This window comes from Rhipicephalus sanguineus, chromosome 1, assembly GCF_013339695.2.
Source record: "Rhipicephalus sanguineus isolate Rsan-2018 chromosome 1, BIME_Rsan_1.4, whole genome shotgun sequence".
NCBI lineage: Eukaryota > Metazoa > Arthropoda > Arachnida > Ixodida > Ixodidae > Rhipicephalus > Rhipicephalus sanguineus.
The window spans coordinates 152,438,867-152,458,943 of record NC_051176.1 but is presented as its reverse complement, the minus strand read 5'-3'; the positions used below and the strand labels follow the sequence as shown (position 1 = coordinate 152,458,943).

At 42.6% G+C, this 20,077-nt stretch overlaps 1 protein-coding gene across 2 annotated transcripts in view; it reads right to left on the bottom strand.

The window, feature by feature from the left end:
* Positions 1 to 4,195: 4,195 nt before the first annotated feature.
* The window catches only part of LOC119400455 (G-protein-signaling modulator 2), a 77,707-nt gene continuing 61,825 nt past the window's right edge, over positions 4,196 to 20,077 (bottom strand). Inside the window, exons 12-13 of one of the 2 annotated variants that reach the window (XR_005185094.2) lie at positions 10,370 to 13,447; positions 4,196 to 10,290 (exon numbers count right to left, since the gene is read on the bottom strand). Coding sequence is in view for 1 of the 2 variants with exons in the window: in XM_037667504.2 (XP_037523432.1) it covers positions 13,169 to 13,447 (279 nt within the window). In the remaining variant the exon portion in view is untranslated. Of the gene's footprint in view, positions 13,448 to 20,077 lie in introns of both variants that reach the window. The other variant, XM_037667504.2, reaches the window with a different exon arrangement.

Below are 20,077 nucleotides of genomic sequence, written 5' to 3'. Positions count from 1 at the left end.
TCCCTGCCCAAATTTCAGGTCCAAAACAGCATCAACTGAGCCCCTACCTCTGCCACATCTTTCATCTCCATGTTGGAACCAGCGTTTTCTCGAGTTAATACATTTGCGACAGTAGCGGAGCTTAAAAGGCAGCTTTGCCGCAATACCGAGATGTGATGAGGTGAAGCATACACTATTCGGAAAATATTCGAAATTTCGAATATTCGCACGCCCCTAGTTTTGACGATTTTGTATAAATGCATTAAGCCGGTGCCGGTAAAGCAAGTCCTAAGAATAATTTGCAGACAATTTAAGCTCTCTGCGTCAACTGTGTAATTTATTACAAGACTTTAAATATGTGAATCGCTACAGATTGTAGCGGCTTGGCCAAACCATTTTTTTTACTTGCCGCATCCTTTCTACGTAGCATTGCATCTATGGCGGCGCCACTTACGTAGGGTTAGGGTCCTTGTACTTGGCCTTTGAGATTGGCAACCGCGGCGCTTGCTGATCTCGGAGGCCATGCCTTGTATTGAAAGGAAGCGACAATCTCCACCTGGCGCTACGGCAGCCATGCCACGGAGCAGTTCAGCCGCAGCGAACGACTGAAGTAGCAGACGATTTTTTTGAAAACTGCAGAAGCGATGAAACGACGTTGTGAACGTTTTACTGTTTTCCCTGAATTAATAATACAGTAAATTATAATTGCGTTTACGCCTTTTTAAAACTTTTTAGGTTATTTTTGTTGCATATAAGATCCAAAACGTAAAAACTTATTTGAAGACAACCCTACGTAAGTGGCCCACCACCGCAGTTCCGACGACGGCCGCTTCCCACGTGACCGCCGATAATCCGGCAGGCAAGGGAAATCTAGGGTCCAGTCTATGTCACTGAACTTCCGGTTGGCAGCGAGCGTCGTCTGCCTGTGTTACAATGTGCTCTGTATTGACGAGCTGCGTGACAGTGTATCTCTAGGTTTCTTTTCTCGGACATCATGAATAACCCTAGCTGAGTTGTGGGCTGCAAATCTAGCGATTGGTGACTTGTAAAGGTGCGACATCTTTTAAGGCTTACAAGGCATTTGGCAAGCGGAGATGCTTGAGCAAGTCACTGCAGTGAGCATCGGGTTCTCACTATCCGATAAATGCCAGGATCCACGCATCTGCGGCTGTAACTTCACCCTCCCCCCCTCCCAAGACACAACCACATTGCCCGAGTTTATGCTTATCAGTGATCATTCTCTAATACTTTGTTTGTCCACATGCTTCATGGCCTTAGGAGAATAAAATAAGAACAGCTGGTAGTGTGGCGGTACCTGGCGGAGCAGATCCCAACTACTCCGCGCTCAACTCGTCAAGTGCGCCGCTGTCGCTAGCCCGTAGTTTTAGTAGTTTTAGGAAACTCTATGCGCTAGCCTACGGATGTTCGATGAATTGAGGGGGTAGGGCAGTGGTGAGAACGAGGGTATATCTGCCTTTGTACACGATGCATCGCTTAATTTGTGGTGCGAATGATTTGATCTAATAATTTCAATTTCAAAAAAAAAACGTTTCAGGGTCCCTTCAAAAAATTGATTTTAGGTGCATTCCTGATCAAAAAATTAAGATTTCGCAGTTGGATTTTTTTTTTGAAGGGTTTCGTCACAGTTCAATAAATTTGATTGTGGGTATATTTCTGAACAAAAAAAGCCTATGGCCTTTGGAAATCCAGTATTTTTCTATTTTGGATAGCTTCATTTCGTTTTAATAAAATTGTTTGTGGGTGGATTTTTGACCAAACAGGGAAGCCTAGCTGTCTCAATTTTCGAAAGCTTAATCCAGTTCTGACAAAATTGATGGTGGGTGCATTTTTTACATTCAATGACCTTCGCTTATACTAGAAATCAAACCAAAGAGTAGTGGTCAACATTTCTAGCACCTTCCAAAAATACTGATGCCCTCTCACTATTGAGAAGATGGCAGTAATAATTGATGCAAAACAGCAGTATGCAGTCTTTCTTTTTTAGGAGCCCTCTGTAATGACCTGGGACAGGTTGAAATATATCTTTGTAAAGCATTTCTTGAACTTTTGTTTCGATTGTATCATGCTTATGCTGAAACAAGGTACAAGCTGCAATGGTTGGGTCGGGCCTTCATTGGTGGCTACACAATGCTTTGAAATAGGCATTTTTCTATCCCTTAAGATTTAGAGAAGCGTGTAGGCATATTGCTGAAGGAAGCAACTTAGTTTACCAGTGCTTCAGCAGGGTGCAGCTAACAAACTTTGGGTTGTTCTCCACTGATGGTGCTTTGCGAGGTTCCGATTAGCAAATGCACTGCTTATTTCTGTGATGTCTTCCAAGAACAAGACTGCCATACTGTTGTTGAGGAACTTATGTTCCACACTGAATTATGAGCACTTCAATTCAATTCAATTTATTCAGTTTCTTTACAATGTAACTTCTTATCCTTGATGTAGATGAAGTGAACAGTTGTGAAGCAGCTGCGCATTTGTTTCCACGATTTCTTCTCTGCTGCTTGCTTGAATTTGCACGATCTCTTACGGTAATCATGATGCTTCTTGCATGGGGTGGAATGCTGATCTGCTCAAGGATGGTAAGCACAAAGCAGTGCTCATTTTTCTCCAGTGACATAGATTAGTCCATGGACAGAGTTACTGATCATTACTGCAATTCAATCACTGCACCATTTTAGCTTAGAAAGCCTGTACCAAAGAACACTGCTGAAGAGCACAGCCACAGCTAGACGAGTGCAGTGTCCACAAACACTTACCATATTCGAATGTAACACGAGGGACAACTTTTCAGTCTGTTCATGAGGGGAAAAAAAAGTGTGAAGCATCACAGCCAAACAAAGTGTGCCTTTTTAGCAGCAAATAAACAGGTCTTTTACAAGTTACTCATCTATGTGCTTTTCTTTACAATAGATATACTATAAGACATTTCTGGTAGACAGTACAAGTCTTAAACATTTGAATGACGTAAAGTTAATAATAATAATATCTGGGGTTTAACGTCCCAAAACCACGATATGATTATGAGGGACACCATAGTGGAGGGCTCCGGAAATTTCGACCACCTGGGGTTCTTAACGTGCACCTAAATCTAAGTACACGGGCCTCAGATATTTTCGGCTCCATCGAAAATGCAGCTGCCGCGGCCGGGATTCGATCCCGTGACCTTTGGGTCAGCAGTCGAGCGCCATAACCACTAGACAACCGTGGCAGGGCGAATGACGTAAAGTTGAAGCTTTTACCATGGAAGCCAATTCTCTAAAAAAAAATGCCCAAATATAACGGACTGATATTGGCAAGTTGGTTTATGGTCAAATGTTTGACATGGGTGAGTTGGCTTGTAGTCAAATGTTTGGGAAGCAATGCCTGTTGCATCTGCTATGTGCCTCCATCTCTGCGTTTTCTTTAGCACTGTTTTCCCAAACGTCCCAAATATAGGCCACATTGGCCACTTTCAATGGCCTACAAAAGATCAAGCATTGGCTAATAATCAATCCATTCAATTTTTTCTTGTAAGGGTTTGTTTTTTTGCAATGCCTGACACGTGGTTTAGTGCCCTACAGCAAAATTCAAGTGGTGCTTATGCTGGTAAAAAATGTGTAAAGCTAAATTCTCCATCAAATGACATTTCGCCATGCATTAAGCAGTCTCCCGTTAAAAGACAAACAGTCTTTGAGCATTAATGTTGGGAGTTTGCATGGAATAACTGCTAACAAGAGACCCTTCCTTTGTCAAAAGTAAGAAGACGCTGACCAAAAACTTAAAAAATATAACAAAGATGTTTCGGCTCCTGTACGGGGGCCTTGTTCACAAATCTTTGTGAACAAGGCCCCCATACGGGAGCCGAAACGTCTTTGTTATATTTTTTAAGTTTTGGTCGGCGTCTTTACTTTTGACCATGATTGTTCCCGACCAGACGAGTTTTCGTCGAACTCTTGATTTCAGACCCTTCCTTTACATTTATCATTTTTTGCAATACCTGATAGTACTTGCTATTCTTCATGTTCAGTTCCCAAAGGACATATAGCTAAACAAGCAGCAATACTTTCACTAGTTGCAAGAATATCGCAGTTTGAAATGCAAGGGGGAATGTCTTTTTGCATATGGCTGTTTACGTTTTCGGCAGAGGGAAAGAATTCAATAAGCATTGTGCATTCTACTAATCTACAAAAGGTTTTTCTATGCACAAAGAAGAGCAGATATCATACTTTTATATAGTTTATTTCCATATGTGTATGGGCAGCTTACAGTTCATTTCTGAAGTACTGTTGCAATGCCTAGTCAACACTAGAAATAATGAAGGCAGTTGAATACAGGTACTCACATTGTTCACACTGTAGTAGCTTGGAAGAATTTCAGTTTGGGATAATGGCAGCTCCCTCACCAGCTGACAACATAGTGTCTACAGTTTACTGACAGTTTCCAAGTAGACAGTATTGTTTCATGTTATCACTGGGAACTGCTGACGGTCGCAACAACAGCTATTGTGCAAACATTTGCACACACGGGCATCTGACAAATGCATTTTCTTGGATGAAAGTTCACACAATGCAGTAGGTTGAAGTTCTTGAAAATGACATTTGCTTGCAGAGGAACCAACAGTCTCATTCAGCATAGCAGGCTTTCTCAACATGATTACAGAGAGTGAACAATCAACACTGTTACAACAATTACTCTCTTTTCCAATCCAAAGAAAAAGAAAAAAAAAACAGTCCATCTTGTTCACTGGCAGGTGCTATATTGAACACGAAGAAATAACATTTGTTCTAACATGAACTGTTCACTTCATGCAACAACTGCGTAACAAGCAGTAAACGCTAAACGGATGCAGCCTGCACTAGTTTGGCTGCATGAAAAGATGACCACTAGTAAAGTTTTGGCTTGCTTCTTCTTCTAAAAAATATACTTTATATGAAGCATGAACAATTTTACTGAGCTCCTATATGCGGCTGGGTTATATCTTTATATATTTAAAATGTATATACGAGACGCCTGTACGAGATGGACACTAAGTGAATTTTTTAATAAACATAATTCATGGCTATGACAACATACAGGGACATTAGGACATGAATGCCTCCCAGGCTGATACGTACACACGCATATATTTAGGTATATATTATATACACACACACACATACACACAAGGATGCACAATGGCCAATACAGAGTGCCCTGACATGACAATGCATTGGTCTGATGCAGAGCCTCCATTAGGCTGAAGCAACCTTGCATCAACTCTTGGCCATAGCTGCAACATCTGTTCAATCCTCAGCTGCTCTCCCAAAACCACATGTTCTTAATTTGCTAAATGTTTTCCTTCTTGATGTCTTGCCATAAAACAAGCTAATGTATATGCTTGAAAATTTCCTAGTATATAAAGCATGCTAAGCAACCACACCCAAGTGGTCGTAGAACAGCCTTGCATAGCAAGTCAACAAGAATCTGGAAGCATTTGGATGTATCCAAGTGCCCAGCTGACTGAAGACTTTACAAGGAAGTTTCTTGGAACTAAGAGATTGTCACTCTAGTTGCAACAGAATTGTCTGCTACCAATAATCTAGGAGACTTGGGCTTTACTTAATCTCCAAACTCACTTCAACTTTAATTAGCACTAGACCTCTATGAAACAATGTAGCCTAACTTGCTGGCTGTCTTAATTTGGTGCAGCAGTAAGCACCTTCAGAAGTATAATTAAATGCACTTCAAGTTGAACCATCTGATGCAGTCAGAGCTGGCACACTTGCAGAATATATGTCTTTATACTGAGGTTACCTAGTATTGATTGGTAATGCAAATATGTTTCAAAGCCCTCATTTTACCTTACAAACATAAGAACAAAGTTATGCAGACATATTACAACAGTTTTTTTGTTATATTTTACTCCCTGCAGTTATACTTTAGTCACAGTAGGTGATCAGCAAGTAATTGCAGTGCTCAAAGCCTATGGTGGGCAAAAGAAAATATGAAATTAAGACCTGAACACAAGGACACTATTCCCAGAATGACAGAAAGTTCAACTGGTTGGTAGGAATTGATGTTAGAAAAAACGTCAGGCATGCAGAGATGGTCACAAATGGACAAGTTGAACGTTTGTTTCCCTTCACTTGTGTTTGTGTCTGTACATCTTTTTCTTCTAACATTACTACTTTGTGTGGTGCCATTTCTCAAGAAAATTGTAAAGCGCGTCAAATTAGCATGCAAAAAAAAAAAAATAGAGATATATATGAATATAAGGGAGTAATGTCCTGTTTCATCACAACATAATTTACCTTGTACTGTGAAGAAATGGAGCAGCAACATTTGTTAGCTGCACAGCCATAAGCTAACGGAACATAAAACAAGTTCATCTAAAAAGCAGGCTTACGATTTTACGCTGTAAAATGTTCTATTTAATTTTCTTTTTCTCTTGCCTGTACAAAGGACAAAGGTCAATGCAAATAAAGGCTTACTGACATGCTCCAAATTTCCAAAGTGTGGTCTATTCATCTACCTATTAAAAAATCATTATATGAGGTTTATGAACTCCATCAGGCATGTCATAGCACTGAATCTTCAAAAAAAAAATACTGACACACTCCAAATGAATTTAAGCTTATTATTTAAAGCACAGCTTCAGTCTAATTTTCATGACTATGTTGACATCATATACTAATTGCAATGGTGTTGGTCACTCCCTGGTACCAAAACTATCCTTGGCTTGTTTGCAGTGGCCTTAGAGGTGTGCAGAATTTTCCAGTGACAGCTACTTCATTCAGCACTGCGAACTACATGTGCACCTGTGTGTTGTGTGTGCGCTTCATAAATGCAAATTTGACAACACCCACCCTGACCTTCCATATTCATAATAGTGTTCACAAGACATTTAAGTACACTGACGGACAGATAGCCACACCTTTGAGGTCTTAACTTGCGGAAAACACGGATGGCTGGCATGTATGCACATTATCATGCAGCAGGCGTCTTACATCACCAAGAGACGAGAGAAATGTGCCAGACGAAAAAGCCTTCTCAAAGGGACGCTTTACAAACCATAAAAGACAAGCAGTTCAGGTACCTGCTGAAGCATGCCTGGCAAGGCTGCCTCAAAGACTTGATAAGGCAGGCGATTCTGCCCTAGGGCTCAGAACTACAAGCCAGACGCTCTATTGGAGGCCTGCACATCACCAGCACAACACAATCTCCATTCCACAAGCTGCAAAGCACATTTCTCTTTTGCTGGTTCTATGCAGTAGTTGAGGGTTTGGATTTCGCTTTCAATGTCCACAAAGCACAAATGCCAACATTAACACACTGCACAATGATCATCACCGTGAAGCAAAACCTTTCACATGGTGTCATGGCATCAAGGGAGAAAAACAAACATGGCCCTGTGCCAATACAATCTAAAACACAAGGAAGCAAACAAATGCTTTAAAAAAAAGGTTAAGACATTAAAATAAGTTGCAGGCTGGGAAACATGACATTTGTTCCTTTGAAGTTGCTGCCTTTGTCAAAGGCTTCATAACTAGACATACTGCACATTGAAACAGTGCCAAACCAATAAGTGGCGACACGCTGCAACGGCTTAGCAGTAAGGTGTCACCTGCTAAGCTTGAGGACTCAACCGATTCCCTACTATGGCAACCATATTTCAATGGAGCCAAATTCAAGAACACACATGTACTTATATTTAAGTGTGCATTAAAGAAACCCAGGGGGCCAAAATTAATCCAAATTCTGCCCTATGGCGTGCCTCATGATAAACTCATGGTTATGACACTTAAAACCTCACCCAATGAGCAGCACCGATTCCAAACCTTCAAATCTAAATTGAATGAGAAAAATTTAATGAAATGTCAGATTAACTACAGAAAGGTGATGGCAAGTGAATCAATGAATTTCTAGTGTTTTACAAGCCATAACAATATGATTGCAATGGTGGGCGACTCCAGATTAATTTCGAGCACCTTGGGGTTTTTTAACTTGCACCTAAACCTAACTACACAGTTGTTCTAGTATCCTGCCCTAATAAAAATGTGACTGCCATGGCCGGGGATTGAACTCTCATCCTTGAGCATAGCAGCGCGACACCTTACCTTCTAAGCTACCACAGCAGGTGATGGCAAATGAATGCAAGTGGTTTCAGTATGTGTACCATGTGAAGAGAAATCACGCAAGTTATTTCAAACATGACTCTACACACTTCTGCAACTCCATTAACTCTTGAATGCGCTGAAGCTGACAATAATGTGGACTTACTGTCACGAGAAGATTATCTGTCATTAAGGGACTCAATGCCATTAGCTTTTCACAAGTGCTCACACTAATAAATATGTGCTGACACAGGTGCTTTTACAACTGGGCTCCAATAGCCTATTCACCATTACTTTGGCTGAAAGATGAAAATAAACTTCTTATTTTGCATTCCTTTTTTCACGCCAAAACGTAATGCTTTGTTTTCTAAGAACAGCACAACAGTGTAAACAATATGTTCACCAATTGTTTTCTTCCCTGATGAAATAAATTTTAGGAAAAAATTATTTTAGCTGCCACCAATATCCAGTGGGATTCCTAGATTTTCACCAAAAAGGCTCATCTGAGATTCAGTTAGAAAGATGCGTGCTTGTCCACTAGGTGACTCTTTTTGCTTGTATTGTTCTAAATTTGGCATTAAAAAGGACAATGAAGACTTAAGCTTTTGTAATAAATTTGTCACTCATAGCAAAAACTATGACATGAAAAATCAGAGTGGCACCACCTAATGTGGACTACGCTACCTGTCATGTGACGTTAGTACTGGCAGATTCACAGAAAGCAACACTGGGGGAGGTTACATGAAGTTCTCATCAACTTGGCAGCTTTGGCATGTGTGGTTAAAAATGAGCAGCCGCAAGAACCTTGGCAACAAAGCATTATATTGGCACATAACAAATAATCAGACTTCCAGACAGATAATCTATAAAGCTTCAAGAGGAGGCTTACATAGTTTCTGGATTAATGGAAAAGAAGAACGTACCCTCCTCCACAACAGCATAATAGATATGCTCTGATGGTACTTTTTATATGTTACACCATTGTATGAAGCATTGACTCGCCACTTGGTACGGTAGCAGCAGTGACCAATAACACAATAGTCGGCATTATTAATGAGGCTTTGCTAGGCTTGTATACCATATCATTGTAATTTAATGAACACACTATCGCTGTACCACCAACAGGCAGAAATAGTTCCAGAAAAAAATTTTTTTTTTCATCTTTTAGAAACTACTGCAGAATAAGCGCATATAGACTGAATTATATAGGATTTTCACCCTGTAGATTTTAGTCTTACAAAAAAAAAAATAAATCTGCTTAATAGCAACATCATTTTCTATGTGACAGAAAAAAAATCCATACAATGAATAAAACTAACTGCAGATGCTTTTCAGGTCATACAGTGATGAGATCATGAGCAAAGTCAATGAAAAGGGGCATAAAGGTATTGCCACAGCAATCTAATCAGGCTTCTTTCAGGTCTTTCTCATACCAGGTTAAAACTGCAGCGAAATTTAAGAACTAATGGGCAAATTTAAGTAGGTGTGTAAGGCTATGACACCACTGTTGGCATTTGGCACCTCAACAGAAGTCCTGTTTCCCTCCTTTATCACGCTGCAATTCTGCTAACCTTAGATCACAGAATTAATACCTCAGCTCAAGAGACTATGTATGAAGATGAAGACATGCTGACTACATATCCCATGTAAACAAAGAAGTGTCCAACATGTCTGCTTCCCTAGCTACAACATGACAGATATGAAGCTAAATTTACCAAGAAAGGGCCAGAATCTCTCACAAATAAAAACATGCTTGTTAAGAAGAGAGCAACCAAGTGAAGGAGTACCTGCAGATTGTATGGTACAGCCTCTTGTTCCTCTTACTACTTGCTATGCATTTGAGCCTATGAAAGAATGCGAATACACATAGAACAAGACATATTCCTAAACAGAAAGTATAGAAAAAGCCATATTCCTAACCAGAAAGTATTGGTCAAATACTACTCTGGACCCAAATAAGGAAGTATTGGAAAGTTTATGCACTACCTGTTCAGCCGCACTGTTCAACTCTAAGATGCCAGGTGTACCGCCACTATTTAGACACAGCAGCTTGAAAATGGAATGTTGTCTCCAGAGGAAATTTGCTACATACAAGATTGTTGGTGCTCGAATAAGTTTTACTTTTGTGCAAGATACTACACACAAGGTCACACCTTAACTAGCACACCAGCATTACACGAGTAGGGGAAATTCCTCACTTTCATCACTCAAAAGATGTGCGAACCTCTAGGAAAAATCACAAATATCAGCATTACACGAGTAGGGGAAATTCCTCACTTTCATCACTCAAAAGATGTGCGAACCTCTAGGAAAAATCACAAATATATATTGCCAATGCTTCATAGCAATGTGATAACTGTGCTACTAGGCTGTGGCATTGGTCTCACTCATTTTCTGTGCATTATAGAGGATGTCAGGAAAAAGTGCATTTACCTGAAACGAGTTTTGGTCAGCTCCATTGGTCAAGCATCTGAAGTCCTTAGCCAACTACCCATTGCATTCCTACCACAGCCAGATGTGCAACAAATTAAAATAAAGAGAGACTACGTGCATTGAGCACAATCAGAAAGACGAGTACAGGCCAAAACGTTTGCTATTTAAGCAGAAATCTTTGTCAAAAGCAAAACAGGCCACAAATCACATGACTCTAGCAGTTTTTGGGCTACATAGTGGGGCTCTTGTAGCATTCACAGCACCCCGAAGCTCTAGAGTTATGAACTATCTTTACTCCCTACACCCCAAAAGCACCACAGGCACCCCATTACATGCCCTGATGAGGGTTCTCGTCACATGCACTGTGGCCTGCAAACTTGTGGCAAAGGTTGTACAAGAAATTTAGCAGTAACACAGAAGAAAAGACATCAAAACATAAATAAATGCTTTATATTTAGCCATTCCATGTAGCTGTAGCAATAGAAAGTTGTTTCACAGTGACATACAAAGCTACAAGAATTCAAAATCACCATGTGGCATTGGCTAGAGCACTCAGGCTCACATGGTTTATTACATTACACACAGGCGATGTCACCACATCAGTATATCACTAACGTAGCAGTAAATCTAGTACTGGGAACTAAATATAGCACTCAGAGCCCTTAATTTCAATGAGGTACTTTGATAATCAATTTGGAGACTAATATGCTGCATGTAAAGAAAACCAAATAGTAATGCACAAATAAATATAATTTACATACATCATACAGCTTACTAAAACAGCTATTTCATTGTCTATGTAAATAAACTGGTGCTATAATTACTTTCAGTTGAGAAGAAAATCCAGGAGAACACATTTTGCTCCACTCGAAAAATAAACAAAAAGGAAAGTGTCATACCATTTCACAAAGACATGGAGAACTGATAGATATACATACAAAGATATGATATTTGAAGCATCATTAATGTGCAGCACTTTTATGTTTCACAAATAAAAAACTAAATACAACACTTTGCCAGCATTCACTTGCAACCATAATCCATACTGTCATAGCATCAACCTGTGATGCCACTGATGAATCCTCACACTTGACGTGACTCCAACTGGTACTATGAATGTAAACTGGTGATGCTATAATTACTCTTAGCAAATAGCAATTAGAGCTCATTTTAGACTGCCCAGTCGATAATATGCAGAGTTCACAAGCTGGTTTCTACACACAATTCAAATACCATACTAAGATGAGGATCTCGAGCTCAAGGAAGGGCTCACAGCTCATAGCTAGGGCTCACAAAATGCAGCAGGAAAATGTTAACACATTCTTTGCCCTGCACATGCTTTGAGCACAAGCACACACATTTTCATAGTGGTGTTGTGTGGAGATGCCTGCTTGAAAATCTTTACATATCAATCCTATTTTCTTGTGTGAAATGAAGCTATGGCTTCAGATAAACTTGATGCTGTTTAATTTTTTTTAACAGCACTAAAGGTTGTGGAATGACAAATTAATTGAACTTGCTGCTCAGAAGGAGGTCACTTGTGCAAGGAAATTAACATATTCAAGCAATTTTTCAGTAGAAATGGCTGTTGATGCCACTTTCATCTTAAATTAATATTGTTGAGGAAATGTTGTCACAAAGGGAGATAAAAATTCTATCTAACTTAACATTATTTATGAGCATTACAAAACATATGTCTAAACATGGTTAATGACTGAAATGTTTTTTTTTAAACAAAGTGTCATCTTCTAATATGAATAATACGACAGGTGTATGCCACAAAGCTATGCCCAAACATAGCAAAATTTATCTATATCTTCCCACGAACTACTACGAAAATGCTGAATTTTTCCATGCTGGCTGCCACACAGAAGTGGTATTTTTTTATAAAGATGTCAGTAACATCAGCCATACTGCAAACATCAGCATGATATCACTGCAGGCAAGTTTTTCTCTTAAGGACGTCACTGACTGTGCCTGAATTTTTTCTACGAGTATATCCACTGAATCAAAACAACCAGGCTACATAAATTCTGCATGACCACAAACAGCTGTCAATAATTCAAGTAACGTCTTTACCATATGCCAACCAAGGTTGCTTTTGCAAGGAAACTACATATGTACAAATGCTGCAGATCTCATTATTGTAGTGCTGTTGAACAATGTAACTTCATTCACATCCCCTAGAGCATGCAAGTTCATGTAAGAAAGCACAAATCAGTCGGCAAAATGTGCCAATGCGCTGTTGGACTACCACTGCATACAAACAAAAATGGCAGAAAGTATCGGCATAAAATAAAGCTGCATTAATCTTGTGACACAGTGCAGTGAAACATTATAAAATTAAAACTACAATGACTGCTGCACTGCGCTATGTCATCAATACATCTCATATGCTATGCACAAGATGCAATAAAATGAAATGAGTTATATGTATGGACAGTTGAAACTGAGTCAAACTAAACTAGGGGTCTTTGGTGGCACCAACATTACGATTTCTCCTTGCCAAGTCATTTGACCACAACTGCCTTCTGTTGGTTTACATTTATGTGGACATGATTAAGAATCTGTCAGGAATTCATTAGAGGCCTCACCTGTGTGGCTACTCTAGAGCACACAAATCGTGCTTCTTGTGAGCAAGACCCTCTGGCAAGCAACATGTACTGCCTTCACTGCTTGGACTTGGAGTGGCGGCTTCCCCGTAGGGCCGACTTGAGACTACCCTTGAGGCTGGCCCGGACGGGGGCAGACGAAGTGGTTGGGGCGGCATCGGGGGGCCGGAAGGAGGTGCGCTGGTCCTCTATGCGGCCTGCCTGCACACGCAGGATGAGCGAGTAAAAGTCCTCGTCGGGCACTGTTGGTGCCGATCGTGAGCTGGGCACCACAGGAGCGCTTGGGGCACGCTGCAGAGTGGGCATGCTGCTGCGCTGGTCCTCCAGCCGGCTACCCTGTAAGCAAATGTGCAATCATAAGTCACAAATTATCATATGAGCGAGAAGGGAATATGAGGGTTTTTCACACATTACAATTACATGAAGAAAGCAAACAATGGAGACTGATCAAGCATGGGAAATGTTAACTGCTATGTTTAACTGAGATGAGGTAATTGAAGATGGGATCCAAGCCCATCACGCCCATTACAAGTGTGGCGCTTTACCTATCAAAGCTCGGTCATCTTTCCATATGCTTTTCTAGATATTTGCACATGTATACAACAGAGATTCTCAAACTTTGATCGAATGACTTCACCAGCTTTCCCAGAGTGCTGTGGAACTCCTCCTTTTCCATTCACATGCTTACACACAGACTGGCTATGAGGCCTTAATAAAGCATACAGAGAAGAGGAAGGGATGAGGGACAGCCTCCCTAGTCGTCTCGAGTCCGTCAGTGAGAATATAACCAGTTATGCTACCGAGGACTTCTGATTTGGAGCAATTTTTGGAGCAGCAAAATTTCAGTTTTGGAGCACTTTGGAGCAGCAAAATTTTCATCTTGGAGCACTTTGGAGCAGATAATCTTGCATCTGGGAGCACTTTGGAGCAGCGAATTTTACATCCTGGAGTGCAATACAGAAGCATATTGCATTAACATTCAAGCAACTGAGTATTAATATGGGGCTCTTATGAAGGCTAGAAATATTTCGATTCATTGCAAATCTCATGGAAAAAATCAACTCAGGAGCATAGAAGTGCACACAGGGGGGGCAGGGGGGGGGGGCACAAAATCTGCCCTGTACATTGACCCTTGCGATAGCAATTATATGGACACTCTCGGCGGATTTTTGCCGTCGCCATTGCCGTAATTTTGTGTATAAAGACCAAATTAATAACATCACCACGCGCATTCTAGCCGAAGGTAAAAGCTCGCGAGCGCTGGCGACGAACGCGGCTGAAGCGGAGATTAAGCTAGCCGGCCGTCTGTCTCCGTCGCACGGACAGCGCATGAGATAACATCTTTCCGCGTGCGGGCCTGCCGTCGATTGCTCATCAAACAGAGAGGAAACGCCTCGCCCGTCTTTCGTAAGGAGCATGAAAGGACGCCAGGGGAGCAGGGGGGGGGGGGAACCGCATCGTTCGAAGGGCGCAGTCGCTCGCGCTCGCGCCATCTCGAGGCATCAGGAGACGGCTCGTAAACTTGCTGTGCTCTCAACGCTTACTTCATGTTTAGAGAACTCAGAGCAAGAAAACGCTTCGTTCCTGGAGCGGCCATATTCCCTTAAACCAGTGTTTTGTTGAGTTACGCGAGATCGAATCCAAAAGAGTTAGCTGCTAGCCTTACTTCGTTTAACAATACAATTTGTTGGTATCGCATTCATTGCTTCGCCCTTAAGCGAAACTGAGTTTTTTTACCCGTGAGCTATTGACCCCCGAAAGCGAGGGGCGGACGTGTAGCATGGGGTAGCCACTTCACTGTGTGCCGTCAGCGACGGGCCCGCTACTGACAGCTGCGTATTTGCGGCTGCTCCAACCAGGATATATGCTTTTATTAATGAGATGACATTTTAAAAAGCAAGCAAAAAATTCGAATTGGAACCCTAGCACATGAGCTCAGGGCCTTTTAGGGGGACGTATTTACCGCAGAGTGATTAAACTCGGACGTGCTGGTATAAGCAATTACGAAAAAGCTCTTCCGAATGAAGATCCATGGATAAAGTATATCTGAGGAAAAGTGTGAACGCGTTTCCACCGTTCGCGTGGTCTTCCATAAACGCGAAGCAAGGAAAATTCGATATTGTCCTATATATCTACTGCTAGCGATCCCAGATTTCATTCCGCAATGTCCGGAAACAGAAGTGACAGACATTTTAGCAGCACACATGTAGTTATTACTGAACATTGCTTTCCTTACATGCCGTGCGACGCTTGAAACAAGCTATCAGCAGCATTTCTAGAACAGACGACGTGCGCCATGAATCGCCGTCGCACTTTCTCGCTACCGAGAGGCCTAGACGTCACGAGCCTCTGCGGAGAGCGCGTTTTGCTGTCGAGCCGACTTGCAGAACAGAAGCTGCGTCGGCACTGTGCATGACATCGTGGCTTATTCGGGACACACGCGCGAGCGCTATTTACCGTATTTACTTGAATCTAGGCCGGCCCCGATTCTAAGCCGACCCCCAAAATTCGCAAGGCCAGAAAAGAAAAAAAACCTATTCATTGTACTCGAATCTAAGCCGACCCCCACTTTCGCACATCGTTTTTTCGAAAAAAACATCGGCTTAGATTCGAGTAAATACGGTATTCAGCGGAATAATTCTTGGTCCATGGTTGCGACTTTGGCAGCCCCAAGCTCAAGCTGCACATGCTCTGACGCGCCGGCCGTGCGATTGCCGGTGACAGACGGCCCCCAAACCCGAGACTTTGGCACAGTTTGGCGCAATTTTCGTCGATATCATCAGGATGGCGCAGTAAATACAATTTGGCGCACTTTGGCGCAGTTGGCGCAGGAGTGGAATCACTGCTTTCATAAACACTGCCCCATATTATAGCAACTTGTGCCCGCCATTTGGTGCCTTCATACTTGCCATCAAGCATGACACCGTTTATAATTGCTGGGGTTTTACATCTCAAAACCACGATACAATTATGAAAAACCCCGTAGTGGAGGGCTCCGGAAACTTCTGGGGTTCTTTAACGTGCACCTAAATTACACGGGCCTCTACCATTTTGCCTCGATCGAAATGCAGCTGCCGTGGCTGGGATTTCATCATGTGACCTTCGGGTTAGTAGTCAAGCACCATCACCACTAGACAACCACGGTGGGTCCATGACACTGTTCAGTATTGTGGAAAATGAGGGAAGTCCGCCGTTTTCCCATACGAGGTGCACCAGCTCCTTGTCACCTCCGAACGGTTCTCGACTGCGGAAGACTGCTCATTGATTGGCAGGAGGGACTGACGTTGGCAGGAGCTGAAACCGGACACGGGCACATATGCGAGGCCGGGAAGAGAGAAGCGATCGGGACAGTAGCAAATACAGACAGATGCAAGGAAGCAACGAGCGGGAGCGCAATGTAAAATACCTTACCCCTATAGTTCCTATCATTGCTTGCCGACCTTGACTCCTGCTCCGCCCGCCGACAAGGCATCGAAACCACCTCTTCGGGAGCCAACCTACTCTAGAAATCTGAAATAAGACCACTTCCCCCGGGGCCAACCTATTCTGGAAATCCGGAATAAACCTTGTTGTTTGTTATTACTGTGTGTCATGTCCTGCGCGATATAGACCTTTGCATCGGGCAAGGAGGACCGGTCTGGCAACTAGCGCTTTCCTCCTTTCTGGCTCGTCCATGACGGCGCGGAGTATGCGGGCTGGGTGCTTGGATGAGTGGTGCTGTCAAATAATTTTTGTGTGCTTTAGGTCGACCTGCGGATTTTCTTCTCTTTTATTGAGATGTCAGCCAGTGAAAGGTCAACGGGAAAGTACTGTGCCATTTTTGGTTGTTCTAACAAATACAAAAAAAAGGGAAACTGCTGTCTGAATGAGTGTGCGACACGCATCACTAAACACGGAACGTTTGCGGTTGCGGACTCTTCAAGGTATATCGTTCGTATTACATTACAGGTTCTAAACCAGCAAGTGCGGCAATGTATCCAGAATTCCCACTGTTCCACGCAGTCGAACGACAATCGGATGTGGCCAGATTAGCGAACAAACATAAGCGGTCAAGTACGGCCGATAAAGTGCAATATATCCAAGCACCACTCGAGGACCCACTTGTGTTGTTTTCGCTTCATTTTGTTATATTTTAATATGATATTGCCACGGGTATGGAAATGTCACTCCGGCACGGGCACTGAAATGACACCTAATGGAGGAAGACGACAACGTTGTTGTGGGGTTGAGTCTGGTGCTGCCCTGAAGGCCTGCAGTCCTGTGCGCTCTGTGCAGCGTTAGCTCGATCAGTTTTCAGAGAATAAATCCTCCCCGTAACAATATCTTTGGTCTAACTACTACCCTCGTCGCTCGGCTCAACACGGTGATTGCTGCAGTTGATGTAGCTTTATTAGCACGGACGAAAAGTCCCTCAATTCGCAGTGGGGTAACCAGCATGATACATTTAATTTGTGCTCTGCACCGGCCTTTAAAAACACGAACATTCAGTGAACACTGATATGAAAAGGACGTGGCGAGATCCTTGTCGTGAGGTTACAACTTCCGTAAGACAACGGGGTGTTTCGTGTACTATGTGCGATATGAAAGCCGAATGGCGAAAAAAAAAAAAGTTCTGTCGTTTCGTGTGTAGAAGATCTATTTCAGGAAGACGTGGTCAAGAACTGTGTCCAACAAATCGCGCAATGATATTAAACATAGCTAATTCTCTTCTAACCGCAAAACAAAAACCACGTTGTTACGTTTGTCTAGAGTTTCTCGAACTGATTATTTTGCTGCTTAGCTTCACGAACGACAGCAAGAATTTCACAAAAACAGTACATCTGGTAGACGAAGTTATTAAAAATCATGCCATACATGACAAGCATGTAATGATTTGCGTCTTAGGACTTGTCATTTATGTTTATCATATAGTCACGTCACACAATACCAGTTTTGGTGTATATGAAGCTAAGGAAACGGCCGGGAGCACACCATGAGCATGGCATGTAAATCATGCTGCACATGAAATGCATGTCATGATTGTCAAGTCACCATCTGCCACTGGTGTTCATCATACAGCCGCTTTGCACAACAAGAATAGTGGTGTATGTCAAGCTAGCGAAACGGCGGCGAGCAGACCATGAGTGTGGCATGTATATCATGCCCTACAGAACTGCATGTCATGACTGTCACGTTACCATCAGTCATTTATGTTCGTCATACAGTCACGTCACGAAATACCAATTTTGGGGTACACCAAGCTAGCAAAACGGCCGCGAGTGCACCATGAGCATGGCATGTAGATCACGCTGTACATGAGATGCATGTCATGATTTTCATGTTACTACCTGTCATTTATGTTCGCCACAAAGAAATGTCCCATCGTACCAATTTTGGTGCATATCCATCTATTTAGATGGCTGCGAGTGCCCCGAGAATATATCACGTAAATCATGCTCTATATGACATGCGTGTCACGATTTGCGCGATAGAATCTGTCAGATATTTTTGTCATAACACTCTTGTCACGCCATACTAATTTTGGTATATACAGTAAAAGCCCGTTAATTCGACTCTCGTTAATTCGGAAAATCAGTTAATTCGGACACGTCATCTGGTCCCTGTAAATATATGCATCACTCTGAGACCGGGCGCTCGTTATTTCGGACAGATTTGACCGCAAATCGGATAATTTGGCGACTTTCGGGCTGCTGGCGAGGCTCGAAAATGAAAAAAGAACCCTTCAGAACAAAAGTGAAGCTCAAACGCTGCATCGCCATGCACATCAATTATCGGCTTGGCTCAACTTGAGACTGGTTGAACGCCTTTTCTTCGCGTGTGATAGCGTGCGGGTATGTGTGGGTATGTGCGGTGTCATTTTTGTTGCTTTGTTCCCGTTGGTGTGCTGCATCGTTGAACGCCGTTTTATCGAGGAACGATTCAGTATGGCTCCTTTAGCTTGATCGTTGCTGGTGCTTTTGTGCTGACTTCTCGTGTGAACGCACTCTCCGCCGATGGCAACGCCGGCGAAGCGGCCCAAGTACGAGGCCAAGGACTTCACCACCAAGGTAGAAATTTTGCGTGCCCTGAAAAATGGGCTCTCCCGACAAGAAGTAGCTCCTGTGAAATGACGTCGGCAAACAATACGACGTGAGCCTCCTGAGCGCAGTTAGCATTCTTCGCGTATGTGTGGCAGAGCACGCCTGTGCACGCCATTGCCAACTGTTTCAGGCACAGTAGCTTTGTTGTACCTGACTCCAGCGATGCCGCAGTGGCCGAAGTATCGCCGAACGACTGTGCCGACGACGGGCAGAATTTCGGAAGTGTTATGCCTGATGCAGTGACACTCGACGATTATATCGGCATTGATGGCATTGCCACTGCCGGCTCTCTGACTGATGAGCAAATCATCAAGGAAGTGATGCATGGCGATGAATCCGAGAACGAAGAGCCTGAAGAGGAGCAGCCACACTATGAGCCACACAGGCCCCCTCGTACTGTGAAGGAAGCCGTGGAGGCCCTCGTCGTCCACAAAGAATTTTGTTTTGGCACTGAAGACAGCATGCGGGCAGCTGAGCACCTTGAAGGGCTCAGAAAAATTGTGTCCGCGCGAATTCCTGCTCGAAAACAGAGACGCATCCGCGATTACCTTGTAAATTAAAGGTATGTTGGAAAAACTCTTGCATTTATTGTGTTTATTTCGACCATTCGATCATTCGGACATTCTGTAAATTCGGACATTTTTTCCGGTCCCTAGAAATCCGAATTAACGAGCTTTTACTGTATCAAGTTAACGAAACAGCCGCAAGAGCACAAAGACCGTGGCATGTAAATCATGCCGTTCATGACATGTATTGTCATAATTTTCATGTTATGACTTGTCATTTATGTTCGTCATACAGTCATGTTATGTCATACCAATTTTGGTGTACATCCCATTAACTAAACGGCCAGGAGAGCACAAAGTCGTAGGCGGTTAGATAGACA